The sequence below is a fragment of the Rhincodon typus genome, chromosome 23, assembly GCF_021869965.1.
Source record: "Rhincodon typus isolate 14 chromosome 23, sRhiTyp1.1, whole genome shotgun sequence".
NCBI lineage: Eukaryota > Metazoa > Chordata > Chondrichthyes > Orectolobiformes > Rhincodontidae > Rhincodon > Rhincodon typus.
In genome coordinates, this window is record NC_063354.1 from 5,706,020 (window position 1) to 5,723,996 (window position 17,977).

At 41.3% G+C, this 17,977-nt stretch overlaps 1 protein-coding gene across 6 annotated transcripts in view; it reads right to left on the bottom strand.

The window, feature by feature from the left end:
* Positions 1–17,977, bottom strand: part of helz (helicase with zinc finger) — a 273,419-nt gene that overhangs the window by 219,704 nt on the left and 35,738 nt on the right. For 5 of the 6 annotated variants that reach the window (XM_020511475.2, XM_048610734.1, XM_048610735.1 and 2 more), the window contains exon 2: positions 3,223–3,444. In XM_020511475.2, coding sequence (XP_020367064.1) covers positions 3,223–3,426 — 204 coding nt within the window. In that variant the 5' untranslated portion in view covers positions 3,427–3,444. Of the gene's footprint in view, positions 1–3,222; positions 3,445–17,977 lie in introns of those variants that run through there. The other variant, XM_048610738.1, reaches the window with a different exon arrangement.

Sequence of the window (17,977 nt, forward strand, 5' to 3'; positions counted from 1 at the left end):
CTGAAGCAGTTCATATTCAAATACACCAAATACTGGACAATATCCAGGGTTGGGCTGACAAGTGGCAAGTAACATTTGTGTACACGAAGTGTCTGGGCAATGGCCATCTCCAACAGGAGTACCTAACTTTCACCCCTTGACATTCAACAGCATTACCATCACTGAATCACCAACTATCGATATCCTAGGGCTTACCATTGACTAGAGGATGAATGGGACTCTTCATATTAATACAATGGCTACTGGAGCAGATCAGAGGCTAGGAATCCTGCAGTAAGTAACTCACCTCCTTTTATGTCCATTTATGGAGCACAAGTAGAACATGCGATGAAACACTCCCCACTTGCCTAGATGAGTGAAGCTCCAAAAACACCCAAGTTTGATAAAAATAAACGATAAAGCAGGTTGCCTGACTGGCATATAACCACAAATATTCACTCTCTATACCAAGGGAAAAGACCACAGGAGTCAAAGGACAGAAACTGAGAAGCAATTAAGTCAAACCCACTGACTAGACAAGGAAGGAAACTTTCCCTGGATTTTGATCAGTTCTAAAGTTGGGAAATAAATGGAATTTTGTCTGGTTATATATTTTGAAATATTTCAATAAGTGTAAAATTTAGATAGCTTGGTTTTCTTTATTTTAACTTCTTGCAATAAACATCTATTGTGTTGTTTAAAAACAAATTGGCAGCCCTGTGTCCTTATGTTAGAATGAAAGACCACTATCTTAAATTTATTTTTAAAATATGCTCTATCAAGTCAAACTTCATTCTGAAACGTCCACTAATAACATCAGCTGGGATCATAACAGTCCCTCGGAGCACCTTCTATACCCATAGCCACTACCATGTAGAAGGAAAACAGCAGCAGATACATGTGAACACCATGACCTGCTTGTTTCCCTCCAAGCCACGCATCCTTCTGACTTGGAAACATATCCCCATTCCTGCAACATCTTTAGGCTAAAAACCTGGAACTCCTTTCCCAACAGAATTGTTGAACTACCTGCATGGACTGCAATAGTTGAAGAATGCAGCTCACCAACACTTCCCAACCGCAACAAAAAAAAAGCTTGCATCTTCAATTGTTTTGTAACTGTTTGTAAATGTTTTGTAAATGACAGTGGACTCACAGGGTGGTAATCAGCTGAATTTGATTTGTGACGCCTCTTGTGCATAGGACAAACCAAGGCAATTTTCTAAATAGTTGGTAGAAGCCATTTGTGGTTGTACTGGAACAGCTAGGCTGGGGACACAGATAGTTCTAAAACCAAAGTGTGTTCAGTCATTTCTTGATAGCATGTGAAATGAATTCCACTGGGTGAAGATTGGAACCCATAATGCTGGATCCCCTGGGAAGAGGCAGAGATGGATCATCCATTGCATTTAAGGATAATAATGGTGTCTCCAACAGTTTGTCCTCTACCATTTCACGAATCAATGTGGAGCCCAAGAAAGAATTCAGGTGATAGGAAGTAGAAAAGTTGTAATGAAAGCGGCAAGCAGAAGAAACAAGTCTAATAATCAATCAAGATAATAAAAAAAAATAAGGGATTGGACCTTTATCCCCTTAAGTCTGCCCTTTTCTTCAAGATCACAGCTCCAGACCTTATCTCCTCTTTCATGCCAGCCCCTCGTTGGCTTCAACCTCTCAATACTTTGGAAATCTACCTACCTCCTCTTTAAATCTTTCTGTAATTTGCCACCACAATCCTCTGTGCTAGAAAATCCCAGATATTCATTACATTGAAAGATAAAATTTCTTTGCATCTCAGTTTTATGAGGGGCGGCACGGTGGCTCAGTGGTTAGCACTGCTGCCTCACAGCGCCAGGGGCCCGAGTTCGATTCCACCCTCCGGTGACCGCCTGTGTGGAGTTTGCACATTCTCCCAGTGTCTGCGTGTGTTTCCTCCAGGTGCTCCGGTTTCCTCCCACAATCCAAAGACGTGCAGTCTAGGTGGATTGGCCATGCTAAATTGCCCATAGTGCTCAGGGATGCATAGATTAGGTGGTTTATAGGGGAATGGGTCTGGGTAGGATGCTCGGAGGGTCAGTGTGGACTTGTTGAGTCGAAGGCCTGTTTCCACACTATAGGGATTCTGTGATTCTATGAATGTCCCCTTATTCCGTAACTACTATCCAAGGAGAGTTTTCCATCAGCAATATTCTTGCAATGTCTACTCTGTCAAGCCCCCCTCAACACCTTGAATGTTTCAATAAGATCATCCCTCATTCTTTTCAACTCTAATGTATGAAGACCTAGCCTGCTTTAAATAAATAAGGAATTGAAAGTTAGTCTGAGCAAAGACCATGAAACAATTATCAACTGAAGCAAAAATACATCAAGTTCATTTATCCCTTCAGGGAAGCAAATCTGTTGACCTTCCTCATTCTGGCCTACTTGTGACTCCAGACTCAAAACAATTTAGTTGTCTGTCAACTGCTCTCAAGGGCAATTAAGGATGGAAAAAAATGTTAGCGTGTCTAGTGACATGAAATAATTAACAAAAACTAAATTCATAGAGTGCTAATGCTACTTTAATATATTCTCCACGTAAGCATCAGTTTACACTGATTCAAGAAACATTTTTAACACTAAAATAGAAAATATAAATTCCACTTGACATGTTTATCTACTATTTTCCTTCACGTGACATGGATGCTACTAATAAAACCAGCATTTTCTGCTCATCTGTAAACAGGCTCAAAAATAGCACTGTAAAAATTCGTAAAACAGCTTCTGAAAATCACTGGTATCAGTTGAGCATTCCTGACAACGGTGCTGAGGCAGTGAAGGAATGTGAAGCATTTTATGTTGCACTTTGCTTCAGTAGCTGCCTTATTACAAAGGTAAACTGTGAGCTAATGTTTTCTTGTATTAACAATGTCTTGCCATTGTAATTCAGACTCAACGATTGGTAGTGCCTGTAATTTAGAAACACCTTTGGGGATGTAATGATTTTCTGGTATTCCTGATGCCATTTCAGCTCTTGGAAAGTTCAACAACGCATCCTAAAGCACATGATAGTTTGTAACCTAAATACATCTAAAATGTCATTCCAAGATAGTGTTGTCAATCAAATTGTACCCCAACAAGATTTTACCTTTAATAGCGTAGCATAAACTAGCCGTGTCTTTGAGACACACAACCCTTTTCCAGTGAATCCATCCCTTCCTTGACCCTGCATTGTACATTGCTAGAACAAAACACCATACTTACAAGCTGCAAGAAGCAGGCTATCCTGTAAAGAAGACTTTCAATTCGAATACGGTCTAGCTCTGGCTGGCATGATGTAGTGATAATGGAAGGATTGCTAAGGGTAATGAGAGCTTCTGTACAGTACTTGGCTCCCAGCTCATATTCATGCACTCTCAGACATTCAAATGCTTGTTCACATGACTTATCCGGTCTCCTATATGCCATGACTCGGCAAACAAAAACCTGGAAAAGAAATACAAAAATACCATTTATTATGCTACTTATTCAGTTTGCTATCAAGATACCTGCAAAGCAAATCAAGGGAGAGTAGAAAAAGGAAAATATTACAGATGCTGGAAGTCTGGAAAAAAACAGAAAAACTGGAGAAAATCAGCAGATCTGGCAGCATCTGTGAAAAGAGAAAAATGGAGTTGATGTTTCGAGTCTGGTAGGACACTTGTTCAGAAGAAGGGTGATCATTTGGTACATGTACTTCTGGACAAGACTCCAACATTTTACACTCCCAAGAATACAGCAATGTGTACTTCAGACGCTTCCCGGTTTTGTAGAAACTTATTTAAAAATGCAGTTTCAACTTTCTAAATTACATTGCGTCAATTCAAACAGTATATGCTCACAGTCCACATGTGGGAAAAGACAAGCTCATGAATAACTGTGGAACCGGTGGCCTTCTCATCAAATATCTCAATGATATTCATTGTCAAGGTTCACAATCAATGAACAGCCAGTTAAGAAAGATGAATTTTATTCAACACAATCAACCAAATCATAGAAAACTCTGACACCTCCATAAAAGATTCTTGGGGTTGAGGGAAAAAGGGACAGGTGGAAAGAGCTAGAGCAGATTTCAGAACTTTGACTTGAAACTATGCATTCCAGGAAGTTTGAATATCATACAAAAAATTCACCAAGTTGAAACTTTTTTGTAAATGACATCGGGGCTTACTTCTCGACATTGTGCCCATCAATCAGGGCGTCAGGACTACAAAATAGCAGCACAGTAGGACACTCCAACCAGAGCTCATTCATTCCGGCCACTATTCGTTTTTCCTTTCTCTTCTCCTTTTCTTTCACCTTGTGATTTTTTTCTTCTTGTTCTTCTTCTTCCCTTCAACTTCCGGCCTTTAACGATGAGTCCTGGCCTCCAGCAACGAAGAGCGATAATCCCCAGCCTCCGGCGACAACTCCCAGCCTGGCACAGCAACCTCCCAGCATGGCTCAGTGGCTTCCTCCCATAGGGGCCTCCCAGCATGGCATGGGACATTCCAGCGTCCTGCAGCAGCCTCCCGGCATCGCGTGTCAGCAGCGAGGCGAGGAGCCAGGGCCCGGTGCGGATTGGAAACTAAGTGCCATCATGGTCTGCTGTACTGAACTCTTTACGTAATGCTGGACATTTTATGCCTGTAACAAATCTTGTAACAAAAGAAGCTGTGCCTCGGCACTTTTGTATTTAAGTTGGTGCTGTGATTGACAACGTACAAGCTTTTTACAATACTCATCGAGTATGTGCGACAATAAAGGCTATTCTATTCTATTCCATTTTTAAATGGATTAGCAAGATTAGTAGCATATCAGGGAAAAATATCTTGGCTTCTTGTAAGATCTAATAAAAGCGCAGTACACTGGGAGAAACACATTGTTGGACAGGCAATGAAGTGAAAACACAAGACTGCAAATGCACAGACTGAAGTTATTGTATGCATGCAATCCATTTAAGTCCAATCAAACTTTTGATTATTGAATATAGCTGGAAATGCATTGACATGACAGTTGTGTGCATCACTGTGCTTGCACGATGTCTCAACACCATCACACAAATGCATCAATGACAGAACCAGTGACAACAGCATCTACTAATATTGGTGAAAGGTGGAGCAGTAAGTTTAAAATAGATGACTGTAAAAAAAAAACCGTAGCTTTCTATAAGGGATCAACAGCACTGTGCCAGTACAATTATACTTCTGGTCTTTTAATTTGAAACTCTCAGTAGTCTTGCATTCACCAATTCATTTCAGAAATCTCAATTATGTCTCTCAACAATTTTCTTCTCTGGAAGCCCAATGACATTAAAATACCAGAACCAATGCCCCAAGTTCAAAGGTCAGTCTAGTAAATAGCAGCAACTACTTCCTCCTAGAGGGCAAGACACATCACCTTCATCTTTATCCATTTTTCAAAAGGCTACTTGATGGATAGTAATTGAGAGCAAGATTCCCAGCTGATACACTTTATTTATTTATCCTCAGGACAAGAGAACAAAACGTTGCTGAAAAATGCTTATGAAACATGAATTTGGTTTCTCTTGGGGCCCTTGGGCTAGCTTTCACTTGCTGCTGGATTATTCATGTAGCTTTGCAGAAGACGGTCTGTATGGAATGTGAATTAATTTTAAATAATTATTTGAGTATGTGGGAGGCTTTGGAAAGGTTGTGATTATTTCCCATTCTATTGTTGGCCCACAGTAGGAAGGTACATAGGCTTAAGTTCAAGTCTTATCTGTAGGAATGTGTCAATATGGGGTCAGGCTATCTGTCATGATGTTACAAGAGTCAGGAAGAGTCCGGAATCAGGACATAATAATGACTCCCTTTCAATTGGTACATATAGGTAATTGTACATTGTCTCATTTCCTGAATACAGTGCTTTGCAAGGATTTTATCATCCTCAGCTGTCTGGAAATGCAAACAGGAAACTGTTCAAAGGTAACAGACCAGATTGTAGTCATGAGAAAATCAAGGGTTCAAACTCATGACATCAAAGAAAGGTGACCACAACTATCAAACAATCTCTGCAGTGTGGATTTCTCCTTTCTCACACCAATTTGAATCTCTCAAGTCAAGGAAACGTCACCCATGAGCAGCAGCAGCAACATCATCAAGCAGGTAATGCTCAAGAATTCATACATGGCAGATCCCTAAATCCCTTCATTTCCACCTTAAATTTTCACATCTTGAAATAAATGATGATTGAATTAAGACAGAAATTAAAATAAACAAACTTAACAAGAGTTTTTTTTCTATTATGGAGATATTGTGGTGCCACAAACATAAAAGAGACGGTGTGCTTTGCAGTACTAATGAAGTTAGTTGATTTGATTTGATTTGATTTATTGTAGTCGCATGTACCTAAGTACAGTGAAAAGCTTTGTTCTGCAAGCAGTACAGGCAGATCAAAGCAAACAAGGACATACAGATCATAGGATGCTCAGACAGAGCGAGGCACACAAGTTTATGACTGCAAAGGAGGCTCACAAAGCAAGGTCAACACTGACATTAGAGAGGTCCATTCAGCAGTCTAATAACAGCAGGGAAGAAGCCGTTCTTGAACCCGTTGGCTCATGTGTCTAAGGTTATGTATCTTCTGCCTGATGGAAGAGGTTGGAAGAGAGCATTAGCGGGGTGGGAGGGGTCTTCGATGATGTTGGCAGTTTTTCCGCAGCAACGAGAAGTGTAGGTGGAGTCCACGGATGAGAGGTTGGCTTCCAGGATTGTAAAGGCTGTGCACACACCTGTAGTTTCTTCTGGTGCTGGGTAGATCAGTTGCTGTACCGGGTCCTTATGCACCTGATAGTATGCTTTCTATGGTGCATCAGTAAAAATTGGTGAATTACGGACATGCCAAATTTCCTCAGCCACCTTAGAAAGAAGAAGTGCTGTTGTGCCTTCTTGACTGTCATATCTCCGTGGGTGGTCCAGGACAGATTGTTGATTGTTGTCACACCTAGGAACTTGACGCTCTCCACCCTCTCCATTTCAGCTCCATTGATGTAGATAGGAGCATGCTCTCCTCCTTTCTTCCTGAAGTCAGTGATCAGTTCTTTTGCTTTGCTGACATGAGGAGAGAGATTGTTATCATTGCACCACGACACCAAGCACTCTATCTCCTTTCTGTATTCTGACTCATTGTTTGATATCCGGCCTGCCGTGGTGCTGTCGGCAGCAAACTTGTAGAAGGCATTCGTACGGAATTTGGCTACACAGTCATGGGTGTACAGGGAGTACAGTAGGGGGCTGAGAAGACATCCTTGCAGGGCACCAGTGTTGAGGATCATCGTGGAAGGGGTGCTTCTGTCTATATTCACTGATAGTGGTCTGTGGATCAGGAAGCTGAGGATCCAGTTGCAGAGAACAGAGCCAAGACCTAGGCCGCGGAGTTTTGAGATTAGTGTCATTGGGATTAGTGTTGAAAGCGGAGCTGTAGTCGATGAGCAGAAGCCGGACGTAGGTGTCCTTGTTATCCAGATGTTCCAGGGAAGAGTTTAGGGCTCGGGAAATGGCATCCACTATTGATCTGTTTTGCTGATAGGTAATTTGCAAGGGATCAAGGCAAGCGGGGAGGCGAGAGTTAATGTGGGCCATGACCAGCCTCCCGAAGCACATCATGATTATCGAGGTCAGAGCCACTGGGCGGTGGTCATTTAGGCACACTGCACGTGTTTTCTTTTGTACTGGGATGACGGTGGTCTTATTGAAGCCAGTGGGGACTTCAGATTGTAGCAAGGAGAGGTTGAAGATGTCAACAAATACCTCTGCCAGCTGTTTCACACAGGATCAAAGCGCGCGGCTAGAAAATCTGTCTGGGCCAATCGCTTTTCTTGGATTTATTGTCAAGAAGACATCTGCAGCGGTGACGGAGGGAATAGGTGCATCCAGGGCTGTTGGGGCAGGTGACACCACGCTACTGGCATTCTGCTCAAACCAAGCATAGAAAGCATTGAGCGCATCAGGGAGGGATGTGTTTTTGTCCACTATTTTGTTCTTCTTTAACATCTAATTTTGAAATGTTCTTTAACATTTTAACATCTAATCACAAGCATTCAAAAGGTGCAACATTTTTCAAGGGCTTTTACACAACTGCAGTGTTTGAGTGGAAGATTTTATGAATTCGTGATTCCAGTCTCAGGGAATTTCTACAGAACGTTCAATGGAAGAAGAGAGTCTGGCATTATATTTCATATTAGTTGACTCCCAATGTTTCTTTTACTTGGAGTGGAGTAACAACAGCAAATGCTGACAGTTTTGCTGTCATTACAACTACAAAAATGCAGGCCAATCACTTGCAAACCAAAGTCACGTGGCCTCGGGCAACTTACTCCAGAAAGAATTATAGAGATATACAGCGCGGAAACAGACCCTTGGGTCCAACTTGTTCATGCCGACCAGACATACCAAATACATCTGGTCCCATCTGCCAGCATTTGGCCCATATCCCTCTAAACCCTTCCTCTTCATATACTCATCCAGATGTCTTTCAAATGTTGTAATTGTACCAGCCTTCACCACATCCTTTGGCAGCTCATTCCATACACGCACCACCTTCTGGGTGAAAGAGTTGCCCATATGGTCCCTTTTAAATCTTTCCCCCCTCACCTTAAACCTATTCCCTCTAGTTTTGGACAGGAAAGTGCATTTTCCGGCACTTGAAATTTTAAAATTCATGGTATGTGGGCATCACTGGTTAGATCAGCATTTATTGTCCATCCCTAAGAGTCAACTACATTGCTGTGGGTCTGGAATCATATGTAGGCCAGACCTTGTCTATTTACCCTATCCACTCATGATTTTATAAACCTCTATCAGGTCACCCCTCAACCTCTGATGCTCTAGGGAAAATAACCCCAGCCTATTCAGCCTCTCCCTATGGCTCAAACCCTCCAACTCTGGCAACATCCTTCTAAATCTTTTCTGAACCCTTTCTAGTTTCGCAATATTCTTCCTATAGCAGGGAGACCAGAATTGCACACAGTATTCCAATAGTGGCCTAACCAATGCCCTGTACAGCCGCAACATGACCTCCCAAATCCTATACTCAATGTACTGACCAATAAAGGCAAGCATACCAAATGCCTTCATCACTAGCCTGTGTACCTGTGGCTCCATTTTCAAGGAACTATGAACCTGCACTCCAAGGCCTCTTTGTTCAGCAATACTCCCCTGGACCTTACAATTAAGTGTATAAGTCCTGCTCTGATTTGCCTTTCCAAAATGCAACATCTCACATTTATCTGAATTAAACTCCATCTGCCACTCCTCAGCCCACTGGCCCATCTGATCAAGATCCCGTTGTACTCTGAGGTAACCTTCTTTGCTGTCCACTACACCACCAATTTTGGTGTCATCTGCAAACTTACTGACCATACCTCCTACGTTCACATTCAAATCATTTATATAAATGATGAAAAGCAGCGGACACAGCACCAATCCTTGTGGCACACCGCTGATCACAGGCCTCCAGTCTGAAAAGCAACCCTACACCACCACCCTCTGTCTTCTATCTTCGAGCCAGTTCTGTAGCCAAATACCTGGTCCTCCCTCTTTTCCTTGTGATCTAACCTTGCTAACCAGTCTACCATGAAGAACCTTTCCAAGGCCTTACTGAAGTCCATATACATCACGTCCACCGCTCTGCCCTCATCAATCCTCTTTGTTACATCCACACACAAAGCCTGTTAACTATCTCTAATCAATCCCTGCCTTTCAAAGTACATGTAAATCCTGTCCCTCAGGGCTGCCTCCAACAAACTGCCCACCACCGATGTCAGGCTCACTGGCCTATAGTTCCCTGGCTTTTCCTTACCACCTTTCTTAAATAATGGCACCACGTTAGCCAACCTCCAGTGGTCCAGCACCTCGCGTGTGGTTATCGATGATACAAATATCTCAGCAAGGGGCATGGCAATCACTTCCCTAGCTTTCCACAGAGTTCTAGGGTACACCTGATCCGATCCAGGGGATTTATCCACCTTTATGCGTTTTAAGATGTCCAGCGCCTCCTTGTCTGTAATATGGACATTTTCCAAGATGTCGCTATTTATTTCCTCATATCCTCTAACATATCTTACTCCACAGTAAACACGGATGCAAAATAATCATTTAGTATCTCTCCCATTTCCTGCAGTTCCACACATAGGTGGCCTTGCTGATCTTTAAGGGGCCCTGTTCTCTCCCTAGTTACCCTTTTGTCCTTAATGTATTTGTAGAATCCCTTTGGATTCTCCTTAAACCTACTTGCCAAAGCTATGTCCCCTTTTTGCCCTCCTGAATTCCCTCTTAAGTATACTCCTACTGCCTTTATACTCTTGTAGGGAATCACTCGATTTCTGCTGTCTATATCTGAGATATGTTTACTTCTTATTCTTGACCAAAGCCTCAATTTCTGTAGCCTTCTCCAGCATTCCCTACACCTACCAGTCTTGCCCTTCACCTTAACAGTCTCTGGACCCTTGTTATCTCATTTTTGAAGGCTTCCCATTTCCCAGTCATCCCTTTACCTGCAAACATCTGCCCCCAATCAGTATTTGAAAGTTCTTGCCTAATACTGTCAAAATTGGCCTTCCTCCAATTTAGAACTTTAACTTTTAGACCTGGTCTATCCTTGTCCATTACTTTTTTAAAACTGATAGAATTATGGTCACTGGCCCCAAAGTGCTCTGTGATTATGTGAACCACTCTATATGATACTCTTTATTAAATCAAGGCTTTTGAGTTGGATAGGGTTCTAAAACAAAACCAATGTGCAGACGATAGATTGTTTCATCGTATTTTCTCCCGCTTCACTGGAGTGTGGACTGTTGTTGGTGGACATGGATGCCAACTGTGCTCCAGTACTTTAAAGTACCCCAGTCACCTGCCCTACCTTATTTCCCAAGAGTAGGTCAAGTTTTGCACATTTTCTAGTAGGTACATCCACATACTGAGTCAGAAAATTATCTTGTACACACCTAACAAATTCCTCTCCAACCAAGCCCTTAACACTATGGCAGTCCCAGTCTGTGTTTGGAAAGTTAAAATCCCCTACCATAACTACCCCATTATTCTTACAGATAACAGATGTCCATATAAATTTGTTTCTCAATTTCCCACAGACTATTTTGGGGGGGGGGGGGGCGGGTGGTCTATAGTAGAATCCCGATTAGGTGATACATTTAGGAAATGCCTGAGGCACTGACAGAATACACACCAAGCAGTGCAGAGTGAATACAAACAATACCACACGATTAAGCACACATTTCTTTCTTTGCCAGAACAAAAACACAAACTGCAAAATTCATGATACAAGTCGACTCTTCACAAGTTCTGACAAAGCCCAATGTGCCCCAATAATTCATCCACGTAACACTCCTCCTCCAGATCTCAGAGCAAACTATGACAGAATAGCTTGGTGACACTCGGGTTCAAGGGTCTACATGAAGAAATATCACTCCAACAAAGTACTAGAGCACAGTTGGCGCCCATATACACCAACAACTGTCTACACTCAAGTGAAGTGGGAGAAAATACAGTGGAACAATCTATCATCTGCACAATGATTTTGTTTCAGAACACTATCCAACTCAAAAGCCTTGATTTAACAAAGAGGGTCATACAGAATGGTTCACATAATCACAGAATTATTATGGCACAGGAGGCCGCCATTTGGCCCATTTTGCCCACATCAGCTCTTCAATATTTATATTTAGATAACTATCCACTGCCCTCTTGAATCACTCAATTGAGCCTGTCTCCATGACAGTTCCAGGTAGTGCATTCCATATCCGAAATACTCACCAAGTGACCAAGATTTTTTCTAATCTTGTTTTTTTTTGCACAGCAATTTAAAACCACACCCTTTCGTTCTTGTTGCTCTTGTGAGTGGGAACTGCATCTTCTTATTTACTTCAGACAGCATACTTCCAGTTTTGAAAATGTCCATCAAATCTCCTTGCAGCCTTCTTCTCTCCAAGGAGAACCATCCCAATTTCTTCAGAACTGAAATTTCTTATTCCTGGAACCATTCTTGTAAATCACTTCTGCACTGTTTCCAATATAATTATGTCTCTCCTATAATGTGATACCCACAACTATACACAATACTCAGTGAGGTTGAGCAAGTGCCTTGTACAAGTTGAACATCACCTCCTTGCTCCTGTACTCCATGGGCCTATCAATAAAGCCAAGGACAATATATACTTTCTTAACCATACTTTCCACTTGTCTTGACACGTTCAATCATCTGTGCACAAACACACCCAGATCCCCCTGTTCCTGCATACTCTTTAAAACTGTTTTCTATTTGATATGGTCTTTCAAGAATTTTCAGACCAAAAGTGCACCAGTTCACATTTCTCTGCACTGAATCTTATCTACAACTTCTGCACCAACCCATTCCACCAACTTGTTGCAGTCATTTTGGAGATCCACACCGTCCTTCTTATAATTTACGTTCTTCTAAGTTTTGTGTCACCTGCAAGCTATGAAGTTCCCTGCACACCAAGATCCAGATCATTAATATATTTCAGGAAAAGGAAAGGAACCAATACCAACTCCTAGGGAATTCCACGACAAAACTTTCTCCAGCCCAAAAAGATTCCCGAAACGTCAGCTTTCCTGCTCGTCTGATGCTGCCTGGCCTGCTGTGTTCATCCAGCTCTACACCTTGTTATCTCAGACTCCGGCATCGGCAGTTCCTACTATCTCTGATTGACCATTACTGTTTCCTATCACTCAGCCCGATTTTTCAACCAGCAACATGCTAGCATTGAAACACTTCTTTCAGTGGTGGAAGCTCAATTTTAAAATTATTGGTTTGTACATGCAGGGTACATAAATGATGAGTACAAAAATAGATTATTTTGATTCATGGTTTTGTCTTTACATTTTGGAAAAGAATACCAACCAAATGATTTATTCTCTCTGTACAAATATAAATGTGATTTGTCTCAAGGTAATAAAAAATTAACCGGACAACTGTGCACTTCTTGAAAGTGGAGTCGCAGGCAGACAGGATAATGAAGGTGGTGTTTGGTACACTTTCCTTTGTTGGTCAGTGCATTGAGTATAGGAGTTGGAAGGTCATGCTGCAGCTGTACAGGAATTAGTTAGGCCACTTTTGGAATGCTGGGTACAATTCTGGTCTCCCTGCTATAAGAAAAATGTTATAAAACTCAATAGGATTCAAAAAAGATTTACAAGGATGTTGCCAGGATTAGAGGGTTTGGGCTATAGGGAGAGAGTGAATAGACTGAGGCTATTTTCTCTGGAGCGTTGGAGGCTGAAGGGTGACCTTATGGAGGTTTATAAAATCATGAGGGGCACGGATAGGGTGAATAGACAAGATCTTTTCCCGGGGTGGGGGAGTCCAAAACTAGAGGGCATAGGTTGAAGGGGTGGGGGAGGGGGGGTAGAGAGAGAGAGAGAGAGAAAAGATTTAAAACAGACCTAAGGGGCAACTTTTTCACGCAGATGGTGCTGCGTGTATGGAATGAGCTGCCAGAAGAAGTGGTGGAGGTTCATACAATTACAACATTTAAAAGGCATCTGGATGGGTATATGAATAGGAAGGGTTTAGAAGAATATGGGCCAAATGCTGGCAAATAGGACTAGATTTATTTAGGATATCTGGTCGGCATGGACGAGTTGGACCAATGCTGTACAGATGTTTGCATGTTGTACAGCTCTATTACTCTATGATCTATGTCAAAGAACGCTTTTCAATTCTGCATTCCATTATTGCTTACTGACTGCAGAACTCAACTCTCCTGATGTCTCACATGTGACCCCTGACCTTGTCAGATATCACCTAGGTAATAGCAGGCAGGCCACAAGTGATCTTAGTAGCCCCAGTACAGGCAATGAGGGAAAATAAGTGAACCCGGTTTCCCACTTTGAGAGGAAAAACACTGACTTCTGCTTTAAAATCTCATCAGGATGTTAAAGACTCACCCGCAATACTCCTTAGAAGTCTAACAACTTGTCAAAGCTGAAAATGTAGGTTCCTAGAAGAACTGCACAAGAAACAAAGGGGTTCTTGACACCCACTGAACTGTATAAAATTGTAATTCAACATCTTCCAGAGAGTAAGAGAGTACATTGGAGAAAATAATGAGACTTTGCAACTAATTATTTTGTAATATTATTTCATGACTACTTTCCTTTTAAAATTACTGTAGATGCAAAAGTATGATAATTTTGCAACCAGTGCATGCCTATGCCTTGCTTTGGAGTCAGAGATTAAGACATGGGAAGGAAGAGAGACAGATGCATGGAAGAATAGATATTTCCCCCTCCCAGCCCAATAGCACACCTCATGTGATGGACTGCATTAAAGATCAACAACTTCCAGTTCATACCCAAGTTTCTTTCCTGTGCCAGCAGACTTTACAGGCATGTTTCACCATTATTCTGTACACAAGACAAAAATCCAAACATCAAATCTACTGCTTTTTGCAGTGTCTCACCTAATGACGCAAAGCCAAGTGAAAACCTCTACAGCTCACCCACTTCAATAGTCATGGAAGTGAAGTCAAAGCTCAGTGCCATTGTTTGTGTCAAGTGCTTACCTAGTGACTGACTGGGATATGTTTAGTACATCCAGACAAGGGGGGCCAACTTTTCTAGAACTCTAGAAATGTTACTTACACATTAAAGGCATCAACTTGTTCACCAACAAAATAGAGCTTGCCTTGTTATTATTGTACATGTTAGTAGATTAGCTAGGTCTACCAAATGGAGACATGAGTAGAATGACATTTTAATCAAGAAAACAAGCTTTGAATTGCAGCTTCAGCTAGCGAAAACAAGACCAAATACCATGCCAGTATATATGTATTAGCCCTGTGGTGGGTTATCAGATTGATCAATTCAAATGGAGGAAGGTAATGCTGTGCTGATGCAACTCCCATTAGCACTGACAGAGCTCAGACGGCAAGACAACATACAAAGATACAAATTAGGGGAAGCAGGCCATTCAGCTCCTTGAGCCTGCTTCATTATTTCATTGGATCATTGCTGATCTGTTTGTATTTTGAATTCTACATTTCCATCTATTTCCAACAATTTTGATTTGTCTGCCCAACAAGCATCTAATTAAAATATTCAATGACCCTGCCTCGTGAAGTGGGAAGTTCCAAAGTAGACCAATCCTCAGAAAAACTCTCTCCTCAGCTGTGCCCTAAAAAGGCAACCCTTAATTTTCAAACAGTGTCTTTTGTTCTGGACTCACCCACAGATGAAGCATCCTTACTATTTTGTTAAGTTCATTCAGAATGTTATATACTTCAATCAAGCTATCCCTCACTCTTCTGAACTCCAATGGAAACAAACAAAGTCTGTAGAATCTTTTCTGATAAGACAACCCACTCATTCCAGGCAACAATCCAGTGGCCCTCCAATATATTTGTATCCTTCCTAAATAATGAAATCAAAACAGCAAATGACACTTAAGATGTAGTCTCATCAATGCCCTATGTAACTGAAACATAGCATCCTTCCTTCTTGCATTCAACTCATCTTGTAATAAAGAATGGCATTCAATTAGCTTTAATTACTTGCTGTACCTGCATACAGGTATTTTTCCTATAACACGATGGTTTCGTTCGAGTGTGACCTTGCACAATAGCAAATTGTGCTATAGAAAATCGCGTTATTGGAAAACTGTTAAAGAAAATCGCTATACTGTACAGTAGAAAGTTCACTTTATCCAAACAGTGTCCACCATTCATCAATCGTGTTACAACCAATTCACATTAAAGAAATACGTGTTATAGCAGAAATACCTGTAGTAACTTTTCAGGAGTCATGCACTAGAATACCTAGATCCATGCAAATCTTGGAATTCTGTAGACATTTCCCTTTTATGCCGTACTCTGCTTTTTTTTTTAAATTTGCCCTGCGAAAGTGACCAATTTCACATTTTCTCACATTATATCCCATTCGGCAGACTTCTGCCTCAACTCTCTCAATCCATGTGCATCTGCATTCTCAGGTTTTCAGATATTCAAAACCATTTTACATAGATAGTAGGAACTGCAGATGCTGGAGAATCTGAGATAACAAGGTGTAGAGCTGGATAAACACAGCAGGCCAAGCAGCATTTTCTGAAGGAGGGTCTAGGCCCGAAACGTCAGCTTTCCTGCTCCTCTGATGCTGCTTGGCCTGCTGTGTTTATCCAGCTCTACACCATTTTACACAGTCAGTTTTTCTGCCAGTCAATCTTCGAGCCATGCTGCTACATTACACCCACACCATGAGCTCCCACTTGGCACAATAACCTATTATGTGGCATGTTGTCAAATGATTTCTGGAATTCCAAGTACATTAGAGAACAGGTGAAAGGCAACATATGAAAGTATAAATCATCAGGAGTAGGCCAGTCAGCCCCTTTATCCTGCATTGCCATTCAATAAGACATGGCTGATCCGACTGTGGCTACAAGTCCACATTGCCATCTACCCTTAATAACCTTTGACTCATTTGTTCATCAACATTCTATTTCAGTCTTAAAAGTATTCAACAGACCTACCTCCACTACTGTGTTGAAGAGAATTCCAAATAGAAACATAGAAAATAGGTGCAAGACAGACCATTCAACCCTTCGAGTCTGCACCACCATTCAATATGATCATGGCTGATCATGCAATTTCAGTATCCCATTCCCACTTGCTCTTCATATCCCTTGAACCCTTAGCCACAAGGGCCACGTCCCTCAGAAAATACACAATCCTCAGAAAAAAAATCTTCATCATCATCTTAAATAGGAGACCTTGTTCTAGTTTCCCCTACAAAAGGAAATATCTCCTTTTAACATCCAACCTGTCAAATCCTCTCAGCATCTTAGCCTTAATAAGATCACCTCTAATTTTTCTAAACTCCATTGGATATAGGAACCACCTGCACATTACAGGTATTTCTGCTATAACGTGTTTTGTTAACGTGAATTGGCTGTAACACAACTGATGAATAGTGGGCACTGTTTGGATAACACAAACTTTCTACTGTACAGTGTTGGGATTTTCTACAGCGATTTCCCTATAACATGATTTTCTATTGTGCAGTTTTCTATAGCGCAAAGTCGCACAAGAAAGCAACTACCTTGTTACAGATAAATACCTGTATTTATCAGATTACAGCCCAAAGCATCTAAGGAATCAATTGAGTGAACTCTCTGAACTGCTAACATATTTGTATCCTTTCATAAATAAGGAGACCAAAATGTTACATAGCACTTCAGACATGGCCTCACCAACAATATATATAACTGCAACAAAACATCCCTACTTTTATATTCCATTCACCTTGCAATAAAATGAGAACTCTTCCATTTGCAACAAGTTACATCTATATAAAGCATTTAACATAGTAAAACATTCAAAGGCACTTCAAAGGAGCAATCAAAAAGTGGATTGCATAAGGTGCCATTAGAATAATTGATCAAACAACTTGTCACAGAGGTAGGTTTCAAGAAGCATCTTAAACAAGGTGGTTTGGGGACGAGAGTCTAGAGTTTAAGGCCAAGGACACTGAAGACATGACCACCAGTGGGGGAATGATTCAAATCAGGAATATATAAGAGAATACAATTCAAAGTGACAGACATCTTAGAGGGTGATGGCACTGGAGGCAGCTGCTGAGATTGACACACAAAAGCTACAATACGCAAAAGTGGAAAATGGCCAGTTTACAAAACCAACCAGCTCTCTAGCCATTTTCTGAATCCACACCAAAATCTTTTCTAGAAACTAGAAATTAGCAAGAAATTAAGCAATGAATTTCCAACTATCAGATTTCAGTCACATATTCAAAACACGAGACATGTAATCCACAAACTGGCAATTTCAACAAATTAATAAAAACCAAAAGAACTGCAGATGCTGTAAATCAGGAACAAAAACAAAGTTGCTGGAAAAGCTCAGCAGGTCTGGCAGCATCTGTGGAGGAGAAAACAGAGTTAACGTTTCGGGTCCGGTGACCCTTCCTCAGAACCGTTCTGAGGAAGGGTC